At 39.2% G+C, this 24,199-nt stretch overlaps 2 protein-coding genes across 4 annotated transcripts; both read left to right on the top strand.

Annotated features, from left to right (window-relative positions):
• The first annotated feature begins 157 nt into the window (after positions 1 to 157).
• ampd1 (adenosine monophosphate deaminase 1 (isoform M)) lies at positions 158 to 10,225 on the top strand. Its single transcript, XM_056772583.1, is given in 16 exon segments — positions 158 to 247; positions 3,742 to 3,907; positions 4,618 to 4,720; positions 4,906 to 5,071; positions 5,291 to 5,510; positions 6,240 to 6,369; positions 7,079 to 7,273; positions 7,376 to 7,507; positions 7,585 to 7,748; positions 7,849 to 7,907; positions 7,910 to 7,974; positions 8,063 to 8,226; positions 8,361 to 8,481; positions 9,166 to 9,339; positions 9,443 to 9,553; positions 9,782 to 10,225. Coding segments are annotated over 16 exon segments (2,142 nt in total). The 5' UTR covers positions 158 to 231; the 3' UTR covers positions 9,938 to 10,225.
• Positions 10,226 to 10,791: 566 nt separating this feature from the next.
• Positions 10,792 to 24,141, top strand: dennd2c (DENN/MADD domain containing 2C). Of its 3 annotated transcripts, none has more exons than XM_056772941.1 (19): positions 10,792 to 11,197; positions 11,334 to 11,398; positions 13,816 to 15,155; positions 16,927 to 17,051; positions 17,242 to 17,354; positions 17,579 to 17,743; positions 19,247 to 19,319; positions 19,408 to 19,452; positions 19,536 to 19,723; positions 19,884 to 19,993; positions 20,118 to 20,187; positions 20,284 to 20,361; positions 20,502 to 20,791; positions 21,344 to 21,521; positions 21,960 to 22,001; positions 22,621 to 22,729; positions 22,892 to 23,134; positions 23,219 to 23,305; positions 23,391 to 24,141. In XM_056772941.1, exons 3-19 carry the CDS (start codon positions 14,044 to 14,046, stop codon positions 23,420 to 23,422), a joined length of 3,060 nt encoding a protein of 1,019 aa, XP_056628919.1. In that variant the 5' UTR covers positions 10,792 to 11,197; positions 11,334 to 11,398; positions 13,816 to 14,043; the 3' UTR covers positions 23,423 to 24,141. The 3 variants fall into 3 exon arrangements, with proteins under 3 accessions (XP_056628919.1, XP_056628917.1, XP_056628918.1); XM_056772939.1 differs by having other exon boundaries at positions 11,330 to 11,398; XM_056772940.1 differs by lacking the exon at positions 11,334 to 11,398.
• Positions 24,142 to 24,199: the final 58 nt, after the last annotated feature.

The raw sequence follows: 24,199 nt of genomic DNA, 5'->3' as shown, positions 1-24,199 counted from the left end.
GTATGTATGTTTGCTTACACTTGAACATGTTTCTTCAAACTTAAAATAGAGTTGAGCTTACAGAACCTTGAGGGTCCAGCTCTTGTCTCCAGTGTGGGTACACAGCTCTGGTTACACTGGATGACTGGGCTTAATATTGCACTGGTGCAGTGGCAAAACCCCACACTTCCCACTAAAGAGGAACAGTGTCGGACCGGCGCGGATTCTTCCGGTCAGGAACGAACAGTCAAAATGCCCAAATTACCTGGTGAGTGTGTAACCACCTGAATTCATTACACAGTCCTTTTTTAAATTTGTAACATCCAACAAGTCGTTTGTTCTAACAGGAAATGTAAAAATGCATGTGATGAACTCATACATGTCTTCACAAACCTGTTCGCTGTAACAAAAGAGGGATTTTCATGAGTAAGTTATGCATTGCATTCAAGTTCTGGGTGTAACGGTGGCCTCGAGCATCAAATGTAATCTAGGAATTGTTGTCATTTTATTTTTTGCATATCAACTTTTTAAAAGCATACAACTTGAACAACAGACACACTATGTAGACTGTTGTTATATTTCTCATTGAGTAGAGATGACAGGTGTTGAATTATTAAACTGTGCCAATTTCATTGAAGCGGTGGACTGGAATGGGAGTGCTTAGTCTTCCATGATCTCATTAACACCAGTGAACGTTTTGTTCTCTCCATTTAGAGATATATTGGGGTACGGAATATGCAGTACTATTTTATTTATTAGTCACACCATGCCTTCCTGAAGTAACGTAAACCGAGCTTGATTCTACACAATAACGCTGGACTGTTTCAACCCACGGTTGAGTAAAATACATTTTCTCACTTCATTTTAATCTCTGGTTTTGTTTGTCACAAACATCCCATTATTTTTTATAGTGTACAGCTTGCACTTTATATTCATATGCATAATGCATCTGTCTCAATATGTCGAGAACCACAAGTGTGAGCAGACATCATTCTTCACGGCTCTCTTTCACTTTAATGCTCTCTGCAGCTGTTTTGATCTGAGTGATGACTCATTTCTGCAGACGCATTGAAAAAATTATACTTTAAACTAACTTTAAACACACAATAGATGTATTTTATCTCTAGTCAAATACCTAATGTGTTATGAACTAAACTGAACTGAGTTAACTTAAACAACCATGTCCAAATAACTTGAATCAACTTAGTTCATTCTACTAAAAGTATCCTAGTAATCCTGTTTCTAGTTTCTACTTTAATGCAACTAAATACATTTTGTTGTGTTAACTTGATTTTTTATGTAAATTGAGCTAGCATCAAATATTGTTTTGATCTACTTGATTAAAACATGTTAATTTACAATATACACATTTAGTTTAGCCAAAGCATTACTGTTTTTAACACAATACAATTGTGTTTGAACATAAAACCTGATACAATGGTGTTAAAACTAAATAAATTGATAAAATAAAGTATATATAAAGTATCGGTAAATCATTTTTTTTTAGTGCAGGGGCTCGCTCCAAAATGCAACAGATAGACTCTGTGGTCAGCAGATTCAGACAGGCTCAGGTGTCATGCTGTTGGCTGACTTTGCATGTGTAATAAGTCACCTAAAGATTATTTATGCATTATAAAAGTTTGTCCAAATTCAGAGCAGCTATGCTGTCATTAAAACCCAAGCATGGTTTGCATGCATGTTCTTTTTCTAAAAAAGGAACACATTTTATTAAATATTTGCATTCATTAACTGATCGACATGCTGGGTTTTTTTTACATGTAGAGAAATTAACGTGATGGCGATACGATATCGGTCACTGATATTACTAGATTTTCATTGGGGTCAGGAATAGAAGCAGAGAAGACCGTCTAATGTAACAGGCCAAACACATGGCTAATTATATTACACCCATGTGATGGACCCCTCCTTTGATACAGAGTGACTTACAACGCCCATCTCGGTTTAAAGAAACGGTTTTCCCAAAAAAGAAATTTCTCTTATCGTTTTTCCACCCTCATGTCATTTCAAACCTGACTTTTACTTCCTCCCGAAGAGCACAAAAGAAGAAATGAGCTTTAAAAGCGGAGGCAGAAGCATAAGTGCCTTAAGTGCCATGTTCCAAGTCTCATGAAGCCATATAATATAGTTATTTCATAGATGATGACAGATTATATTTTTGGGTGAACTATCCCATTCAGTCATAAGTTTCTGAATGTCTGGATCTCTACAATTGTTACTGTTTATAAAAAATTTAAACTTTTGTGTAATTTTTGTTTTTGTTAGCCTTCACTGTCATTTTGGATAAAAGGTGTATATGACAAATATAACAAACAGCTGGTTTTAATGTCCATGTTATTTATTTGAATTTTTATGATCATAACTTCTTGTTTCACCCCTTTCTACAAAAACCTGATGGGTATGTTACTAACCCTGCAGAGGAGAAGCGTAAGTATTAGGCTGAATCGAAGGCCCGTGATTGTTTGTGTGTTTGGAAGAGCGGGTGAGCATGAACTCATCGTGTCCTCCATCATACTGCTGTATTCAATAAACTGGCCCTGCAAGTCCGGACACTTAAGGGGAACGATAAGTTTTCATTGTTTATTTGTTTTTGTGCACATTGTCCATGCAATAAAAATGTTTTGGTGTCAATGTTCTTGTTTGGACCGTCATGGAAAGTGAACGCAAACAAATAAAAGTGTGTCTCTAGGAAGGAAGAACAGATTGAACTAGAGATATCAGAACATTTATATGTGTTTGTGAAATGTCAAGCCTTGATCCAGTACTTCCTAAAAATCCTCTGGAGAAGTTGAAGACACATTGAGCATGATTTGTTTATGTTTGACTTGGTTTCTTTTTATATTTTTTACATTTAAATTAAACCAAGGGCCTACAAAAGTATTTATCACCAAAGTGTCAAGATTTCTATGAATCACTATTAGTCAGTTTGTCTGAATACTGTCAATCATTTTTGATGTTTTTTTCTGATGGCATGCATTCTTCCATTCCAGTAAAGTGTTTATATAATATAATGTTATCTCTAATTTTATAAATGTTATGTTTGCGTACTAACACAGTCTAACATACAACTTCCTTTTCTTTTCAATGTTTTGGATCTTCTCTGCCCAATCTGTGGAATTGAATAAAGGGAGTAAGTACAACAGGAGTTGTCCGAGATGGATGTCACATATGCATATGATCAAAATTTATGGCCGTATAGTTGCATCTGCGTCAATGTATTCAGTTATTTGTTTATTTGTACTTTTGTAATACAGCACATGAGCAAACAAATGATCGAATTGCGTTGATTTGTGTGTATAGCCTTGGTTGGATTGGTTAGATTACTTTGCATGTGGAATGAAATTTCGTTAGGATGTAAGCTTGTGATATCATGTTGAAGTTCTTATCTGTCTTCATTTAGACATCAGCTATTGAATGTTATCATTTGGGTTATGCCTCTAGTAATGCGTCTTGTTTTATAGATTTCTTATAGGTTTGCTCTCCTCTGCATGAGAGATCTCTGCTGGTATTCAGTAACCGAAATCAATCTTAAAAATGGCTTTATATACACAGAATTGTGTAACTTTTTGGTCTTTACCTCATGTTTTAATGTTATACTTAGAAGACATTCAGATCATAATGAACATATGGTCTCAGCAGATGCTTCCAGCTTTTTGACTTCATAGCCTGCAGCGTTGCTTTGGTGCTTTAATGATTAATTTGAAATGAAACTAATGCGTGCATGTGCTTCCCTCTGGTCATCAGAAACTGATGATCGCATGCGTGCGATAGCCGAGCGGGTCTTTGCTTCAGAGACTAAAGATGAAGACGTCCGTGAGGAGATCTCTATGTTTGATGTGGCAGACGACTGTCCCATCCTCAACCAGGAGCGGGCTGATCACGTGGCCAATGATGATGACGTGGAGAAGCGGTCAGTTTACACTTTATAAGAGCATGATTCTTTTTTCATAGGTCTAATGTATTTTTCTTCCAAAAATTGAATCTTAATATTTAGAGCGGGTTATTTAGGTGATTTATGGAAGCTTTTCCACTTTAGCCAATAGCATCCAACAGCAATGTGAAAGACTGACAGTACGACAAGACAAATTAAAAATCGAGGTTATACATCACTTAAAAAAATATGGTTTATTGCTCAAAAGGGAATATTGAATTAGTTTTCTTTGCAATATTTGAGGTCTGAAAGAATACAGATAATATTTTCTGTTATTTGCACTTGTTTCTCCAGTTTTCATTTTCTGCAAATAAATGTAAATACAAACATTTGAAATTTGGGAGAAATATTGTTGATAGTTCACAGAATAAAACTAAAATCATTTAGCCTAAACACATACCTATAAATAGTAAATTCAGAAAAACAAAAAATACGTTTTTAATTTTTTCTTTGGCTGTATACTATATATATACAGTATATACATAATGGAGTACTAACATTTTGTAAATGTACGTCAATTAAAATAATCCCTATGGAAAGTGTAGGACAGTTGAATTTTAACCAGGTGGAAAAAGCCAGTTTGATGAGTTGAAATGCACAATTTCTGTACTGTATATTTGTTTTATATTTGAATATTTATCATATAATTATACTTGATGCTAATCTCATCCCTGCTCGATTCCCAACAGTATGAAGATTCTGAGACGCACCCAGCCTCTAGATGATAAACCAACCTACTTAGAAGTGCCTCACTTCCAGAGGGTGACCATCACTGGAGACTATGCTGCTGGGGTACGGTCCATTATATAACCTATGATGACCATCAGAAATAGATCAGACGGGGATGTCCATGCAGCCCTGGATTGGGTTTCTGAAATCTATATCTGACATTTAAAGGGAGAATTTGTTCCTATATGATCATTGTCAGATTGACTTATAAATCTAACTTTTTTGCATATTTTAAAACTGTATTACAGGTGACCATGGATGACTTTGAGCTGTCTTGTAAGGGTCTGTATCGTGCACTGTCCATCAGAGAGAAGTACATGAAACTTGCCTTCCAGAGATTCCCCATCACCCCGTCTCAGTTCTTATGCCAGATTGATGGAGAACAGTGGAAACCTGAAGATCAAGTTCTTCCAGGTAACAATCGAACATTTTTATACTTTATATTCACGATAATCATCCGAATCAATTTCTTATCCTGGGGTTATATGTCTAATCCTAGCCTGGCCTGTACTGCTTTTAGAGTATAATGAAATATCTATTGTTATTTGAATCTCCTTTTCCTTTCCAAATTGTCATATTGAGTTGAATGAACTTTAGTTCTATACACACATCGTGAATGTATTTGTCTTTCAGTGTTTACTCCTCCTCCTAAGTCTGGTGAGGATCCATTTAGCACTAAAGATCTCCCTCCAAACAACGGCTACGTTGCTCGCATGAAGGATGGAGTTATCTTCGTCTACAAAGACGCAGCGTCTGCTGATAAACACCTGCCTATCAACCATCCTGGTCCTGACCTGGCCACCTTCCTCGATGACATGAACTTTTTAATCGCCTTGATAGCTCAAGGCCCAACGTGAGTTCTTCCAAAGTCTGTTTAGGGAAGTCGTGCCACTCGGCGGCCATCTTTGTAACGCGCCTCTACGCAGTTAGGGCAATTTTTACGTAATTCAATATGTGTATTGAAATACTGATTTTCCACAATCGCCGACTACAATCCCAATTAAACAACATATTTAAAAACAACATTTAAAAATGACATAAACTGTACCTTAACGTTTGTTTCCTATAATCAAATTGCGCTTCCTTTTCATGTTGATTTAGATACTACGCATGCGCAAAGCTTCCCTATATTGAGTGTTATGTTCCTCCCCAGTCATTTCAATGGCGGTGACGTATCTTGTTAATATTACTAACTTCAGTTCTTTAAAGTCATGCAGATCCTGGGCTTCATTTGGATCTGTGGTTTGTCTGTCTGTCACATTAACACGTTTAATATTTAATTATTTGGATAGTTCATCGAAAAATGTACATTATCTCATCACTTACGCACTGTCAAGTCAGTCCAAACATATGACTTTCTTCTGTGAAACACAAAATAAGTCATTTCTCAAAATATCTTTTTTTGTTTTCCACAGAAGAATATACAAGTTTTGAACAACATGAGGGTGAATAAATGATTACAGATTTTTTCTTTTAAATCTAAGAACATTTTCAATTATTAAGTGGTAAAGGATTATACTTTCTAAAAGACACATATACAAAGTACTAAATTATACTCAGTTTCTTATGTCGTTTCCTTCAGCAAGACATACACGCATCGTCGTCTGAAGTTCCTCATGTCAAAGTTCAACGTGCATGAGATGTTGAACGAGATGGAGGAAATGAAGGAACTGAAGAACAATCCCCACCGAGACTTTTACAACTGCAGAAAGGTACGACTTTAAACATCTAATAAATCAATACAGCAATTCTCAATAAAACAGTTTGTCTACAAAAACGGAGAACGTTCATATAACTTAGGTTAACAGTCTCTTAAAGCTCTTGCAGTAACGTTATAAAAGCATCTGATAAACGTTGCCAATGCCACACGTCCTAAAAACGTTGTAAAAAAGTTGGTAATAAAATGTAATGTCGCTATTAAAAATAATGTTTTTATCAATTAATAGGAATGTTAGCAAAATGTTCTAAGAACATATTTGAGTTTTCTCACATACAAGTCATGAACAGTCCAATAGAGCTTGTTAATCCACGTTACGCCGAATTGAATGAAACGCCATCTTGGGAGGATGGCTGCTAGTGTGTTCAATGCAGTGTTTTGATTTTCTTGTTTGATTAGGAAATATAACTATGGTAACTCGGTCTTGCTGTGTTAAAAACTGCAATAGCATTATACAGAGTCGTTCAGGAAAAGCCCCTGGATCTTTCGCTTTCCATTTCTCCGTATATCACACAAAACAAGTAACGGTACATATCAAAATAATAATAACAGCGGAGTATGATCCTCACAAGATGGAGGCGCCACTGCAACATGCAACATAGGGCGTATTTTTCATAAAACTAATAGTAATTTCAGCAAAGTTAGCCTATTATTGGATGTTATGGAGTTTTGACACCAATCTTTTTTTGATGTCCCCGATGCAGGTTGATACTCACATCCATGCTGCCGCCTGCATGAACCAGAAGCATCTTCTGCGTTTCATCAAGAGGTCCTACCGCGTGGACGCAGATCGGTTGGTGCATGTTTTGAAGGGCAAGGAAGTCACCATGAAGGAACTTTTCGCCTTTCTCAACCTGCATCCTTATGACCTGACTGTAGATTCCCTCGATGTGCATGCTGTAGGTACCACACAACTCAAATCAAACAAACAGTCTGTTCTTAGTAAATCTAACATGACACAGTACATAGACTTCAATCCTTCTTCACGCTCCTTTATACAGTGCCGAGAAACCTTCCAGCGTTTTGATAAATTCAATGCCAAGTACAATCCTGTGGGAGCCAGCGAGTTGCGTGATCTTTATATGAAGACCGAGAATCATATATCTGGAGAGTACTTTGCAACCATTATTAAGGTAAATATTCAACAAGCGCGCCACATCTGCATTAATGCGAAACCACTCAAACCATTCAAATGTCTGGAATGTCACAGGAAGTGGCAAGTGACCTAGAAGATGCCAGATACCAGTACGCAGAACCCAGACTGTCCATCTATGGCTGTAACCCAAATGAGTGGGATAAACTTTCGGGCTGGTTTAACAAGCACAAAGTCTTTTCTCCTCAACTCAAGTGGATGATTCAAGTACCCAGAATCTAGTAAGTAAACCCGTTTATATCTTATGCATCAAAGATGTAGCACACTTTAGCCTTTCTTTAAAAAAGTGTTTGTTACTTATCTCTTATGTCTTCCCTTTAGTGACATTTTCAGAGGCAAGAACTTTGTGCCACATTTTGGAAAGATGTTGGAAAACATCTTCCTCCAGTTTTCCAGGCCACCATCGACCCGCAGTCCAACCCAGAGCTCAGCATCTTCTTGAAGCATGTACGTGAATCTGACCAATGCTTTAGCAGAGAATGCATAATATGAAAGAACACCAGCACTTAACACCTCGTGCTTTGTGTCTCTGAAGGTTACAGGCTTTGACAGCGTGGATGATGAGTCCAAACATAGTGGTCATATGTTCTCCACAAAGAGCCCAAAGCCTGAAGAGTGGGACATTGTGAAGAGCCCTTCATACTCTTACTGGATTTACTACATGTACGCAAACATCGCTCGGCTCAACCAGCTGCGCAAGTAAGTGTGGCGATAATATAAAAAGTTAAAGGCTCGCGCTATAGCACTTTTGTAGACATTGTGTGTTTCAACAATGCACAGATGTATTCAGCGGTAGGTCTGCTGTTTGTTAAATGTGCGTTTGGGGTTTTCAGGGAGAGAGGTATGAACACATTTCAGTTCAGACCTCACTGTGGAGAGGCTGGGGCTGTGACTCACCTGCTGGCCTGTTTCATGACTGCTGACAACATCTCTCATGGACTCAACCTCAAGAAGGTTGCTACATCACTTACCCTGACCAATAGGGGGCACCCTTATCCTTGCCACCCCATCTTATACATCTCTCTCTCTCTAACTCTCTCTATAACCCTCTCTCTGTGATGAAAACAAAACACATATATGACTCTAATGACTCTCCATACAATAGAAGTCAATGAGGTCCAAAGCTGTTTGGTCAACAACCTTCATGAAAACATATTTTGTGTTCTGCAAAAGAAAGAATGTAATATGTGCTCTGTATGGCAGTTTGTCCATTCAGGTCCACTGTAGAAACAACATGGCAAATTCTACGTAAGGCCGGATTCACATCTCGCGGTTTAAACCGCGTGCCGCGCCACTTTCTCTCTTCAAATGACCCGCGGTGCGCATGGCACTCCAAACTATTTCCATGTACTAATGAAATAACGAATATGCGCGCGGAAAAGATGCGAAATGTGAATCGGGCCTGAGGGGGCCTGCGAGTGTATGTAGATAGAAACCAGCAATTCTATACGGTCAGAAAAACATGATGTGTCATCATAGCTTACATACCTCTAAAGACATAGCTATGTACATTATATTGGATTTCTGTCAATAGATCCTCCAAAATATTACACACTGGACCTTTAAGGCTGTGTTGGTGTAGCACATCTTTCTTGACCATGTATTGACTTGTATTCCTGTTTTCACATTTTTTTTCAGAGTCCAGTCCTACAATACCTATATTTTCTGGCCCAGATTCCCATCGCCATGTCCCCGCTCAGTAACAACAGCCTCTTCCTGGAATACAACAAGAATCCACTGCTGGAGTTCCACCAGAAAGGTCTGATGGTCTCCCTGTCCACCGATGACCCCATGCAGTTCCACTACACTAAGGTGAGCATTCGTCCCTCTCACTCATGTTCACATTTCATCGCCACTCTAAAATGAATCAATCCTTCACGCAATTAGTGTCACACTGATCTGATTTAATCAACAGGAGCCTCTAATGGAGGAGTATGCCATTGCGGCTCAGGTTTTCAAGCTCAGCACCTGCGACATGTGCGAGATCGCCAGGAACAGCGTTCTTCAGAGCGGCTTGTCTGCTGAGGTGATGTCGCATGACCTAATGCATCACCTACCATCGCGATTCTAAAATATGTGGAAACCCTTAAGAATTCTTTTTCTACAATAACCATAATTTTAGCATGATGTTTGTAGTTAAACAATGGTAATACAAATCCACCCATAAAACAGCGTTAGTTTACCATTGTTCATATTCTTAAAGGTTAATAGCAGATGTGGAGATCTCATGAATCTTCTTTTGTCCTACAAACAGGAGAAGACACACTTCCTTGGCATTAACTACCTGAAGGACGGTCCAGAGGGCAACGACATCCGCAAAACCAACGTGGCTCAGATTCGTATGGCCTACCGCTACGAGACCCACTGTTATGAGCTGAACCTTATTAAACAGGGTCTGATGGCCGAGTAAACACACAAACACACATGCAAGCGGACTGTTCGGTAGTTCTTAAAATGTCATTAATGTTTTTAAATGAGAACTTACATTCATATACTTACTCGGAGTCCTCTTGGGCACGTGACTGATTCGATCCGATTTGTCTCGTGTGTGACCCTCAGCACTGTCTTACTACAGTACAAGTTCACATCTCTAGTGCCTTAATGCATTGCAAGTCTTTGTTTTGTTTTCTTTAAACAAAAGCATGTTGCAAGAAAGAAAGACTTGACTCAATACATGAGAATAAAAGTTTAAAAAAGCCGATTTTGTTGTTTCTCAAAACAAATATTCTCTTCCACCGTAGAAAGTATTTGCAAAACAAAATACAAGACAGTACGATTGCAGAAAATCTTGTACTTAATGGTTATACAGGCAGTTGAATTGGTTTGACTAAAACTATAATGGTCTCTGTGGGGTTTTACTGCTAATGTTTTGGCTCTTGGTGGGAGATCATGTGATGTCATTATCATGTGGAATCAGCAAAACAACATTAAAACTACTGGAATACTGCCCAAAACACTTAATATTGTAATAGTTTTTTGCTTTTGTTGCAGATTGACTACCAGTTTTATAGTTTTACTATCACGGTTAAATTTACGGTGGGACAAAAACATGATAACCAGTTAAAGGATTGTATATGACTAATTTCCAAAGGACGTCTTAAATTAAGTTATAAAGAACTAAACAACACAATTAAAAGAATAAAGTAGCATTTCCCTTTCAACACTGTCAAGTTTTTTTTCTAAACCCACAGGTATTTAGTTTTATGAACACACATGAGTCATTTTATGAGGAGACTCGGCTTTTATTGCAGGAGCCGCTCGAGAGCTCGTTCAGTCGCGCACGAGAACCGAAGCTCGGATGGGGAACTGACAGCAGGACGTCACATCTCACAACCACATTCACCCCAAAGCAGTTTTAAACGCCTTTTCTGACTGAAATATACACAACTCTGTGCGTTACATTCTCGACAGTTGCGGGATTTATCTGTTGTGAGTCGCGTACTCACGCCGGACGAGGACGTAACTGGAAACGGGAGTTTCTGTGAAGGAGTGGAGTTTACTTTTTAGCCGACTGGCTAACTTGCCGTGAGACATGAAGACTTCGGGTTTACATTCAGACCGAGAAAGTTACAAACTCAATATTAATTCGTATCGACACTTTTAAACGCTGTAAGTTAGTTTATGTGGCTCAAGCCGAACAAATGTGCTGTGAAACACTGGACGTGTTTACGTAAGTTGATATTACTTAATCGTAACAAAAGACTGTATTTTATTAAGGAGCTCTGCGTTTTCAACTTTATTTTGCTTACGCATTTCGCATTTTAAATGACTTTAATAATAAAATCACACGTTTCTTGTTTAGGTAGATGTTTACTGGAGTTTTCATTATTTTATTTTACACACTTTTACAATACTGGCGGCCGCCCTTCAGGTAACGTTAAGCACGCTTTTATTCACAAACGTTTTCTCATTGAATCTTGTATAACTTTCTATGTGAAATTTTCGTTTTGTTGACATCTCAGCTTGGTTAGTTACATTTGAACTCTCTATGGTGGTCAGTGGGTTGTATTATAGACACTATTAGTTACTTTTGACAGCAACCTGACTCGCTTTCCCACCCTCCACCCCACCCAGTGGCATGTCCCCTCATGCACAGGTACCCTGGGTGGGCGGATTACCTGTCAAAGGTATTATCACGGTATATTTATGTCTTGATTCTCTACCATTTGTGGTCCGAGATAATACTAGTGTCTGGTTTATGTTGACTTGGTTGTGGTTTGTCCGCCGTTGTTTATGTTTCTTTTGATCACAGAAACCTAAATATATGGTTCCATGAGTTTGGGGGTGGCCTACCTGGAAGCAGGTGGCTTGGAGGATAGGATTAGGTTGAGCTCGGATACTCGGGAAGGCATGAGCACAGTTTGGAAGTTCATGTCATGATGATTTGGTGTCCGACGGCTTACCGCAGACCCGGCGAAATTGTTGCTGGTCGATTTATATTGCTGATCTAGCCCACACAACCACCAACCACCATCTGTATCGTTTTAGATTGCGTACATTTAAGAGTGGAAATAAATGTGTTATGAATCAGAAAAGTGAGTCACAAGGAGTTCGAAGTTGTACACCGTGACAAATTGGTAAAACCATCATTTTGGACATTCTGCTGATCCAATCTTCCTGTGTATCAGGAAACAGGCCAGGCCTTCCTGCACACGCAGACGCGCACAAGTGGGTCAGTAGATGCGATGATCATAGGGGGATGGGTTCTGGCTCGAAATGGTGGAGGGATTCCAGTCCGTTAGATTTAGGTCAACGGGTACATAAGCATCATTTTAAGGTCTGACTGATCAGATGTTTCTGATCATATTAGCCAATCGCTTTCTTGGAACGCAACGTATGGAATTATTGTTCCGCACCATCTCCGTGCCAAGGAATTTCAGCATGTCCTCACTCCAAATACTCGCAGCCTCCTCGGCGTAGTGTGCAACGTGTCCAGAACAGTTTGGCCACAGATGAGAACTTGTGTGAGAGCTGCCAGATCTGTCCCAGCTACAGTACATGCGTTAAAGACAGAAACTTTGAGGAATTTTTAAGAGGCCTCTTTTTGCGTTTCGCGCACCAGCTTTTTTGAACACGCATGAAATTGTGCATATTTTCCTCACTGATGTGCTGAGCCCTCTAAAGAGTGTTGTTGTTTGACAATGAAGGCCCTTCTATTATGCGCACATGGATGTGGAAATGCTTGGAATGCTGGTCCTTTTGGTGGCGGGCTGAATTGAATTACATTATGCTCAAGTGTGTTAATGCATGGCAGCGCTTTGGACGACCCCATTGGAGAGGCTGGAAGTGTTGGAATGGGGGTGGGTGTTCCTGGGGATGGAGGAGCCCTTGTAAATGTCCCGCACAATGCTTTGTCCTCTCGCATGTTCCTGTCGCTGTCTATCTCAACTTTGTTGGGGTTTTATTTCTGGTTTCGCTGGTGACCTTGACAGGGATGGACTTAGGTTTCCTGCATTTTTGCTAAAAGGAGGGACCATCGCATCGTATCCTGGAGAGAGTGGAAAAAAAGGGTGTCCGTTTTGCTAGTTAGGTTGTTCAGTTTCTAAATGTAATTATTATTTTTTATTTTGCTGACAGCATGGAAGAATGTTTTTAAATTCATCACCTTCGCAGGAAATCTCAAACACCTTTACAAAGCAATTTATCCATCATACATGAAGGGTCCTTAAAGGGATACTTCACTCAAAAATGAAAATTCTCATTTACTCATTTTCACGTTGTTCCAAAACTGTATACATTTCTTTGTTCTGATGAACACAGAGAAAGATATTTGCAAGAATACTCATAACCAGAAAGATTTTGCCCCCAAATGACTACCAGGAAAGTAGGAAAAAGTAGGAAAATATACAATGGTAGTCAAAAGTGCCCCAGAACTGTTTGCTGTCCTACATTGTTCAAAAGTCTTCTTTTGTGTTCAACAGAACGAAAAAATATGTAATGTCATTTTTATACATTCTTCCAAATATGTTTCTCTGTGTTCACCAGAACAAAGATTTGGGGAACAACTTTAAGGTAAGTAAATGATGACAGAATTTTCATTTTTTTGGTGAAGTATCCCTTTATAAAATGTGTCCAATATATAGGACATCCTTAAATGAAAATCCAAAATGAAAAATTTGTCATCATTTACTCACCCCATGCTTTTACTCTTAACCATTGAAAGATTAAATTGAAAGTGAGTAAACAATAACAAAATTTGTATTTTCGAATAATCCTTTACGACCTCTATCTTGGTTTCACCTCCAGTCTCTTGAACCTTATTATTGAGTCTTTTCTTTCTCTTTACAGGATCTAAAGTGAAGAAAGAATGGCAGTGGAACCAAACGCACAGGGGCCCTATGGAACAGAAATTCTGCTGTGAACTTGAATAACCTCTCGGCGCTGTGGAAGAGGGACTTCTTCCTTGATTAGCTCTCCATTCACAGCAGTATCCTACAGCAATGGCAGACAGACCCACAGGTTTCCTGCCGTGATGTCTGCTCTGTGACGGCTGGCTCAAATTGTAGCCTCGTTGTAATGCTGGCCCTCGAAGTGGACGGTGGAAGACGAGGAGGGAATGCGGTTGCAGGACGAACGGCAGGAAAACCTGCGGCGGCTCGGCCGGCTGGCGTCAACATCAAGCAGAAAATCTCCCAATGGGAAGGACTTAGCCAACACGAAGAAGTCAAGGAGGGGAAAGTTAAAACACACTCTCGTACTCTTTCAGGGGACCTTGTCGGTAACGGAGTTGACAGTGACAAAGCAACCGTGTCAAAAGCTAAAAACCTGGGTTTGGATTTCAGGGAATACCAGGTATCTCAGAGACCAGTTGTAGATGGAGGGCACTCTGATTTGTCAAGAAATCGAACTCATTTTAATAAATGTGTAACAACCACCCCTGCAACTAAGCCTGTGACCCAAGTCCAGTCCCCTGTTAAAACCCACACTCGTGCTTTTTCAGCCGACCTTGTTGGAAACGGATTTGAATGCAGCCACAAAAGTGACGGAGTACCTAACAAACCAACTGTGTCAAAAGCTAAAAGCTTAGGTTTGGATTTCAGGGAATACCAGGTGTCACGTAGACCAGCTGGAGTCCACTCTGACTCACCAAGAATTCATGCAAGTAAATTTGTAACATCAACTCCTGCAACTAATCCGTTGACCACCGTGACCCAAGTCCAGTCCCCTTTAACTAAACTGAACGTTAGAAATGTTAAAAGCAATAATGTGAGGACAAACCACTTTGCAGATGTCGAAATTACACCACTACCTCAGTGCCTGGATGACCCAGAGGCGTCGCTGCCTCCCGGGAACTTTTACACCTCCAGGGGTTTCTGGAAAAGACTAGAGAAAGATGAACCTTTCTGGGAGAGAGAAAAAGATTCCTCAGCTGTGTCCAAATGTCTTGATGAAATTGGACGCTGTCCCCAGAACCCCACTTCTGCTCCACCTAAACCACAGCGTACATTTCAGTACAAGGGTGCAAGCAGTCCACCCGTCCAGTTGATGCAGTGGGAGAATCAGACCTCATCAGTCAGTAAATCAAGTCAAGTGCGGAGGAATAAAATCATATTAAAACCGCCCAGCTGTCCGCCTCCACCTTGTCCTGTAAACGCTGTCAACGGACTTTCCAGAAACAGAAAGAACAGGTTATTGACTTTCCCAGAGTATAACTTTGACATCAAATGTTTTTTTGTTCAGAGTTCAATAATTGTAAGGGGATAGTTTACCCAAAAATAACAATCCTTATACCATTTATTGACTTTCATTTGAAAAGTGGATCAAAACCTGAATACAACTCATTCTTCTGTGGAGCACAAAAGGAGATATTTTTAGGAACCGTGTCTATACAATTTAAATCAATGGGGTTACCAACCTTTCTCCAAATATCTTCTTTTATAATCTGGAGAAGGTGCGATTCACATTTTACATCTAAAACCGCATAGAAAACACGAGCTTTCTCATGGGTGTGTGTCAGAAAAGTTGAATTATTTTCATCTCGATGCAGCGCCGACGCGCCTGGAAAAGCAACCGCATCGCTCCCTATTTGAGTGCACTTGTTGCACATCTACATTTAAAATAACGAATATACACAAAAGACGCGAATGTGAATGGCCCGTAAGAAGGTACGCCATACAGCTTTGGAAAGACATGATTTATTTTGAGTTGATCTATCCCTTTGGATGCTTTGAACTTGACTTGAGAATCGCAAATGAATCATGTCAGATTTAAACATTCTCTGGTACAGTAAGTGTATTCTGAAAACATATGTCTGGACATCAAAGGGGTCAGAAATCCATGCTTACTATTGGGTTGATAAAAATGCAGATGTCAGAAACAACAACAAAAAAAAAGGCAACATTCCACCAATATTATATTTCTTTTTGGATTGTCGTGAAAGAGTATCTTGTGGGGCTTTACTTTATCAATAGTGTTAGGCACCTTCAAGAACCTGCCGAACCAGTTCACAAATGATATATCCTTGAGAATATTAGGTGTTGGCCTTAAACTTTCTCATACTGAAATGCCTCGCCTTTATTTCTGCTTTACTAACGCCGTTTTCTAAAACAAACATCAGCATTGTTGATTCATTATACAAAAGAAAATTCTTAGATTTTGATTATAACTATTAATGAATAGACCTAAACAATAGGTAGGTACTCGAATCATCAACACTTGGGACAGTTTATTAACACCCTAGCACCCATATTGTCATTTGTAACAGTGAAAATCACTCAGAATTCTAAAGCAGTTGCAAAGCAATGTCCTACCAAACAATCCTTAAGACTGGCTTCATCATTTTTTCAGAAAATGTAAAGAAAGTCCTTATACGTCTTCATTTTGATTCTCGGTGTTGGTCAGCTTTATGTCTTTGTTGAGACCAATGATTTGAGTTGAAGTGTGAGTGGGTGAGAGTTTTGTTGTCTGGTAACAGGCCCAGCTGTGATGTCAGCTTTGCTTTGGCAGAATTGCAGTCTATTGTCCACATTTGGCCCAGTTCTGTTTCAGCTGAGGTCACGCTGGGCTCCTTTTGAACACTCGTACGCTCACACGCTGTCGCGTTTACTGCTTCCTCTGATTGTTTTTCTAAGTGATCATTTGAAATAGAGCCGCATTATATTGATGAAATATGTGATATTTGATACGATAATTTACATATTTTTTAATGCACATCAATATTTCAATATATTGTGCTGCTCTAGTATTTATATGCATGCTACAGTATCTCTCAAAGTGAGCATTGAGCAATGAACACATTAAAACCAGATCGTGTTACTTTAGTACTATTCCAGATTTAAAGCCAGTTTATTCTGAAACTTATCCAGCTAGGCACCTTTATTTCCAGAATCACTTACCCATAGCATATACTATAAACAAGGACGATTCCTATTACAGATGTTTTGATCCTATTCTTTGCAGGAAATCTTTTGAGTTTGAGGACGTGGTACGGCTGACAGCCCAACAGGCCTCTAGAGAGAAGGAGGGCAGACGTTCTGGTCTTTTCCACGCCCTGTCTGAAGACAGCATCTATGAGGACATCATCTGTAAGCGATTCAAAGAAAGCCAAGACACATGTCGTTGATCAGATATTTCTGTGAAGTGCAGTGAAAAATATGACTGTGTTGGGAGAAAATGCAACACGTTTTAACAACAGATTTGTATGAAAATCAGTGGGGCTTCAGTTTTATGCTTTTTGTTTTGGATTCAACTTCATTTTCAACCCATTTTTTGCAGTGGACATGTCAAAAGATAACCCCTATGAAGACATCAAACTCTCCCCCATGTGTTTACCCATAAGACGGCCACGAAATTATACGGTTGTACAAAGACAGAGCCCACATATGAAGGTGATTGCATATCTTAAATTACGTATTCATGCTGTAAAAGGCAGATGTCATTTTTTTTTACCCTTTGAAATGGCTTCAGAAGCACAGAAGACTTTCATGTATTATTGATATTAATTATTGTCTCTTTTAAAGACCACTGCGAAAATAGTTTTGCACCAATGGTCTCCGAATTACTGGCTGATTGTTGAATTGAAATTTCCACTTCTTGTTTTCACTGGACGCAGGTCTCACCGAAACCTTTCACACTATCTAACGCCGACAGACTGTACAATGTGGGACGGGACCACAGAGTATCTGTCACCTCGCCCGCTCGTCCTTCTTCTGCAAACACTAGTAAATCATCCACAGCTAAACCTGCTACTGTGTTCAAGACACACCGACAACCCACGGTACACGCACACAAACATATGCCTTTGACGTCATTACAAGTTGCACAACCTGCGACTGCTGTCAGTGATCTTTAGAAATGTGTTTTTTACTTTTTAATTGACATCCTTAATGCTTTAACCACAGCACACAATCTTGAGACATGCATAGTCAGTTGATAAAGCTAACAATCATTTAAAATCAGTCCTGTATTCCCAATTCATTTATTCAAGTGCATGCCATATATTTAATAATATTATTTTGGAATCTTTATGTTTGTATCAAGATGTAGGAAAATTTAGCTGCAAAAAGTGTTTAACAGAAAAACAGGCATAATTCCTTGATATACAAACGTTTTTCCTGTTTTTACACCAGTGTTCAAGAGTCAATGTGCTGATAGTAGAGAAATAGGAACAGAGAAGAGAAACCTACATCATCAGTTAAGAAATGTCATTTCTGATGAGGAAGTAATAGGGAGGAAGTGGTAGAAAGATGGATGGATGGTGGCAGGAAAGAGAGCCAGAGAGGTTGAGGATTATCTTGAAGAGCGTGTGGATCATTCTGCACAGTGCTGACTAATCAGCTGTATTCAGCTTTGTGCCGGAATGATCCGTGCAGTTTTTTGGCAAGTCAAAATCATCTGAGAGTGGCTCATGGAGGAATGCTGTTTAAATGATAGAAAGCGGAGAGAAGAGGTAAGATGACGTTCATCTTAAACAAAATTCGCTCTACATTTAACAAAACGCACGGGAGAAATGTGGAAGTCCTCAGTCTAATCCAGCATTAGTTTGTATAAAATGGTTTGCGTAGAACTGACTTGATGTTTCGAACAATTCAAATGAAACATCCGGAGATAAATTACAGATCAGAAGTTCAGATGCCTGCTTATTCTCTGTTGATGTTTACATTTTAGATTATTATTTGAAGTATAGGTTGAAATGTTTTCATACTTCATAGGTTATAAAAAAATGCAACATTTCTGAATTAATTCACCACTTGTAAATTGTTATTCTTGTCATGACGCGTGGTAAATTGCGTTATCTGTAGAGAAACACCAGCTCACTGTTTCCGTTCATCATGACCAGATGTCACAACTGTCTGCTGTGTCACTCCATGACTGTCTCTGTGAAATATTTTCGGTAATGTTCTGTCGATTAGCATAGGCAATAATTTCAATTTAGGGTGTAAAAACGCATTTTCAGCGCAATTTTACAACAGAAACCTGGGGAGGAAGCTGGACAGAAGGATTTTTGTTAAAGCATACATATTTTTTCTGCATTCAAATTGTTTAGGGGATTCATATTATACTTCATGCGTCGCGACTGATCGGCTTGCTTTCTGATAGCTGTTTGTGACGTGAGATCACAAGTGTCATGTTAATGTGTCATATTGAAGTGTTATGTTTTATATTTTTACAAACTAATTCATGGTGCTGGTCCCGGTTTTATTCACTGCTCATTTTTACAAATTAAAGGATAAGCATTTATTACTGAAATATCACTTTTAATTAAAAAATTCTTGCGTAGCTTGTAAACAGGATCCAGGAGATCTTTGAAGCCAAAAGAGGAAGAAAACGAGTATGGGCGACATCAAGCAGAGGTAAGCAGGCCTTTGTCTTTTTACTTGGTCTGCTAAAAACACAAGCCTTTCCTTAAACGTCACACAATAAACCTGCGTTTTCTTGCAGAGGAATTGAGCGGAACGGAGAGCGATCCAGAGGAGAGCTCTAAAGGTCAGCTTGTGTTCAAGTGTCACTTGCGCATCAGACCAGCTCAGTTTTTATTAACTCATCAAAGCTTGTTTACATTCTTCTAGGTCGCTCGCAGCGGACAGTGTATGTTCAGTCAACGTTGAAACGACGGCCGGGTTACCGCACTTTAGAGCGAGACTTGATCCAGCTTCAACAGCAGCAGCTTTTCCAACAGTTTGTTGTGGTGTCGCTTAGAAAAGGTTCCTCTGGAAACACCTACACGCCCGAGATTACGCAACAGTTCCCTACAAAGGTAAGGAAAGCTGATGCAGGAAAATCTTATAGGGAAAATAATGTATTACATTTTTTAGGATAATAATAGGGATCCATTTTGGGGTCCAAAGGAACTTTTTAAAAGATATTCCAAAGACAAGCAATGTTGAAATAATATGTTGTCTTTATTTTGCACGTAGTTCGAGAAGTCTTCACGGTTGTCCCGCGAGGCTGAGGATAGATTGAAGGCCATTCCAAAGTTCTGCTTTCCTGATTGTCAAGATTGGCGTCCCACCTCAGATAACAGCAGGTGAGATAGTTATTTAACCTGCTCAGAGTAACGTACAAAACTCACTTTATTTAACACTACTCTGACACAAATTGAATCGTTCTGCATTAATTGATCAGTTAAACGTATCGTTTGTCATTCCCAGTGAAACATTTTCTTTTGTCCTCACGGGGGAAGATGGCAGTCGCTTATTTGGATACTGTCGCAAAATCCTGGTAAATTTGTAAATATGCCAAACGTGTCTTTTTTACCAGAAAATGTTATCATATGTAAGGTGAATCTTGACCTCTATGACCTTTTATCTCTGACAGCCGAGTGGGAAGGGAAAGAGACTGCCAGAAGTTCACTGCATCATCAGCAGACTGGGCTGCTTCAATCTGTTTTCAAAGGTCAGGAGCTTCATGCAATGCTGCTGTCGAATCAAACAAGTCAACGAACATTACTATTGTTTAATGTCATGTCTAACATTAGACCTGTTGATGTCACTGGCTTTGTTTCGATTGAGAACCTTCTCATCATGTGCATGCAGATCTTGGAAGAGGTGGAGAGGAGGAGAGAGATTTCTCCTGCTTTGGTTCATCCTTTCATGCACAGTGTCATGGAAGCTCCATTCCCGGCGCCTGGACGCACCATCTCCGTCAAGAGCTTCCTGCCGGGCTCTGGAAATGAGATTCTGACTCTGTGCAGGCCGGTGGACTCGCGTTTGGAACACGTGGATTTCGAGGGCTTGCTGCAGTGTCTGAGTGTCACCACACTCTTGCAGGTCTTTGCTTCTCTGCTGCTGGAGAGGAGGGTCATCTTTATCGCAGATAAACTCAGGTGCAGCAAACCATACTTACCTTGTTATAGTTTTGTGCTCTGTTCGTTGTTGGGCTGGTTGAATTATAGGTTACATAAGCTTTGTAGATGTTTATCAATTTTAGACATCGCTGATGCAATATACTACATGAACGCCAGCTAGAGCTAGGAATAAAAGGAACGTTGTAAGCGCAAAACAATATGCCAAAAATGTAATTTTGTATATGTACGGTTTTGCAAATATTACACTGCAAGTCTTTTTTTAACTTGATTTGCATTTAAGCATTTTGCAGATGCTTATTTCCTCCTTTTCACATTTTATTAGCATGTGGATTTCTTAAGCATGTACTAATGGCATTGCTTAACCAAATCCTTGGCATAGCTAGCGGCATGTTCTTCTAGTTGAGATACTGTATACTGTAGTTGAGCTATTTGGAAAGGCTTAGATTGCTTGCAAATCATCGTACACTACACATGCAAATCTTTTAGAAACGAATTTACCTTCTTGCTGCCTGTAATGTGTTCTTATTTCCTGCATTATAACATGATCATTTTTTAATTCTCTCTGTGCAGTGTCTTATCTCGATGTGCCCATGCTTCCCTGGCACTACTGTATCCCTTCACCTGGCAACACACCTTCGTACCCGTGCTTCCTGCCAGCATGCTGGACATCTGCTGCTCTCCCACACCCTTCCTGATGGGGGCGCTGTCACCTTCCCTTCCTCATGTTCTGGATATGCCCATTGAGGAGGTCAGTTTCCTTTTCATTTTTTTAAGTGCAGTTATAATATACAGCATATGATATATTTCCATATTTCTTTACTAGGCAAGAATCAAACTTTAAAGACCGTAAACAGTCTTGACAAGCTAAAACATGCTAAAACTTTGTACACATGGACAGAAGGACAATCCAAGGACATGTCATAAATGGCATCCATAAATTCCTCAATGTTGTTTCCAGATTTGTCCAAGACACAAGATTCATACAAGGCCTGCATAGCTTCTTTTAGGGCCATCTAATGGTTTTAAGTTCATTAACAAAGACCATTTCTTGTTGTTAAATGCTTAAGATATTTTTCTTTTTTGTACTGTATTCAAAGAGCATGAAAGACCCTTATGTAACTTTGTTGCGTAATATCTGCTCTTGTATTGTGTTGACCTTCATTCATTTTTTGACTCATGCTTCCAGGTTCTTATTGTGGATTTATGTGCAGACAAGTTTGTTGTTCAGGTGAGTTCCTAATAATACCGGGTTGTGTGCTTTTGTAAGACTCACATATGTGTTTTGTGAGGGGTGTGACCTGACACTCAAGTCAGGACTTGAGAAGCTGTATTATTTTTATCAAAAGACTGAAGTAATTATGTAGTATTATTTAACAGTAGTTAATGCATTAGTTGAAATAGGAACTATTAACAAAAATACTTCAACAGCATTTATTTATCTTATTTAATGTTTATTTAAAAAAACTAAACGCCACATTAACAAATGCAAACTTAAACATTGTTGGCTTATTGTTATTGACCTGAATTTCTGTATCTGTGCTTCTCTGTGGAAGTAAATGAAAACAGATGCGAAACTCGCATGTATATTATTTTATGTTTTAAATACTTATGCACACAAATTTGTGCATAAGGCCAAGCGGTGTTAATGCATCCTTAGTGCATAAATGTTCTCTTTTCAAAAGCAAGAAAATGCAAATGCTGTCTAATTGTTTTGAAAGATCAAGGGTAACCCGACCATCTGGTCTCCATATGAAAGCTTTGCGATATTGATGTGTTTTTTCCAGAAGAAATGTCTGTTTCTGCCCTGCTCTTACATGCTTCTTTCTCTGGTCATCTATGTGCTTCAGCTTGGAGATGAAGACTGTATCATACCTAGAAAGCTGCAGGCAGCACTTCAGGAGATACTCGAAAACAGGCAGGAGATGCTAGATCAAACCACAAGGGATGAGAGAGAAGGTCAGATTTCTCTTTCACTGATGTGCCTTCACACCCAAACCTACAATACCTGACTCACCCAAAAAAACTGTAAACTGGTTTCTCTTGTGTGTTCGATGTGGTCTATTGTCTTGCATTGTGTTAAATGAGCTGTTTATATTGTAAAGTCTGGTTTTTCAACAGACGAGTCAGACCTGAGCACATTGGTGTCAGAAGCATTTGTTTGTTTCTTCGTTGAGCTGGTCGGACACTATTCCCTCTATATGACCGACGGAGGGCCCGGTGGTGCCCGGGAGCTGCAGAGAGACGCTTTTAGGAAATCTCATCCTTCTCGAGGAGTTCGACAGTTCCTTCAGCTCTTCATGGACACGCAGATGTTTGCTGGCTTCATTCACGACCGTGAGCTCAGAAAAGGAGGTGTTAAAGGTGAGTGACGGGGATGTTTTGAAATGGCTGTGTTGATTTCTGTTACTTTATGTATTGAGAAACATGTCCCATCTTTTTTATCAGGGCTGTTCGAAATGAGAGCTGCAGAATATCTGAATTCCTATCCTGAAACGGAGCTCAGTGGAGTCAACAGATTTCTCAAGGGGCTTGGTAAATCATTTGCTGCTTTCCCATTTGTGTGGAGTAGTATGAAAAAAAACGTTGTGCTTTGCTTACAACATGTGTTTGTTTGCAGGGAACAAAATGAAATTCTTGCAGAAGAAGTGAGGCGCTGTCCAAACAGCCTGAAATCATGCGTCACACACCAAGTATGAACGGCTTTCTTACAAATGTGCGATGACTCAACCAGCTTCTCACAGTTCCATAGAGGGCCTCATGGGTGGAGATGAGGTCAACACTAGAATCAGCTTGTGCTGCCCCTTAAAAGTCTCTGGCTTGGATTTGTAGTGCCATCACACAAGAGGAAAAGGCTGGAAATGAGTTTTTAAGCAAAAGGGACAAAGACGACTGAATTAGAACTCCCAGGAAGAGGAGGAGGAGGATGTTATTGTTATTTTGATAAATGAGGACAATAAACTGATTGTGAACTAGTTGTAACAAGGGTTGGGTCGACAGCAATTTCAAATGTCTGAAATCGTCCATATCGTACCCTGTCTATATCTTTATTTTCTTATTGTTTTTATTGTGCAATGTATTTTTTATTATAGTAGACTGAAAGAAGTCCAACTGGAAGAAATTTGTCGTTTAAAGAGAAAATATAATGAAAAATGGATTGTATTGCTCTGTAAGAACTAATGTTGAATTAATGTAGGAATTCTCATTTGCACAGAAATTGCCTCTCAAGTTAAATGGCAAAAAAAGTATTTTCGTCTTTTACTAAATATCTATGTACATTCTAACTGCAGAGGCTTTTACATTTTGTACAGTTTCAAATATTTTATGTTAGTAACCTTTTGTAACATGAAAATAAAATATTTTCACTTTGATGCCCTAGGCCTTTTCTGTTGTATATGCATTCCGATTTCAGTCTGTATATAAGCTTAT

Source organism: Triplophysa dalaica, chromosome 18 (genome assembly GCF_015846415.1).
Source record: "Triplophysa dalaica isolate WHDGS20190420 chromosome 18, ASM1584641v1, whole genome shotgun sequence".
In the NCBI taxonomy this organism is placed as follows: domain Eukaryota; kingdom Metazoa; phylum Chordata; class Actinopteri; order Cypriniformes; family Nemacheilidae; genus Triplophysa; species Triplophysa dalaica.
The sequence above is the reverse complement of the archived record's forward strand: the minus strand, read 5'-3'. Positions and strand labels throughout refer to the sequence as shown.

What these genes read in the sequence shown, in the direction of transcription:
- dennd2c (XM_056772940.1), top strand. Translation starts at nt 14,044, where the DNA reads ATGCTGGCCCTCGAAGTGGACGGTGGAAGACGAGGAGGGAATGCGGTT. An exon ending in CACAAGGGATGAGAGAGAAG is followed by an intron (nt 22,730 to 22,891) that starts GTCAGATTTCTC and finishes GTTTTTCAACAG; the next exon opens with ACGAGTCAGACCTGAGCACA. An exon ending in CAGAAAAGGAGGTGTTAAAG is followed by an intron (nt 23,135 to 23,218) that starts GTGAGTGACGGG and finishes CTTTTTTATCAG; the next exon opens with GGCTGTTCGAAATGAGAGCT.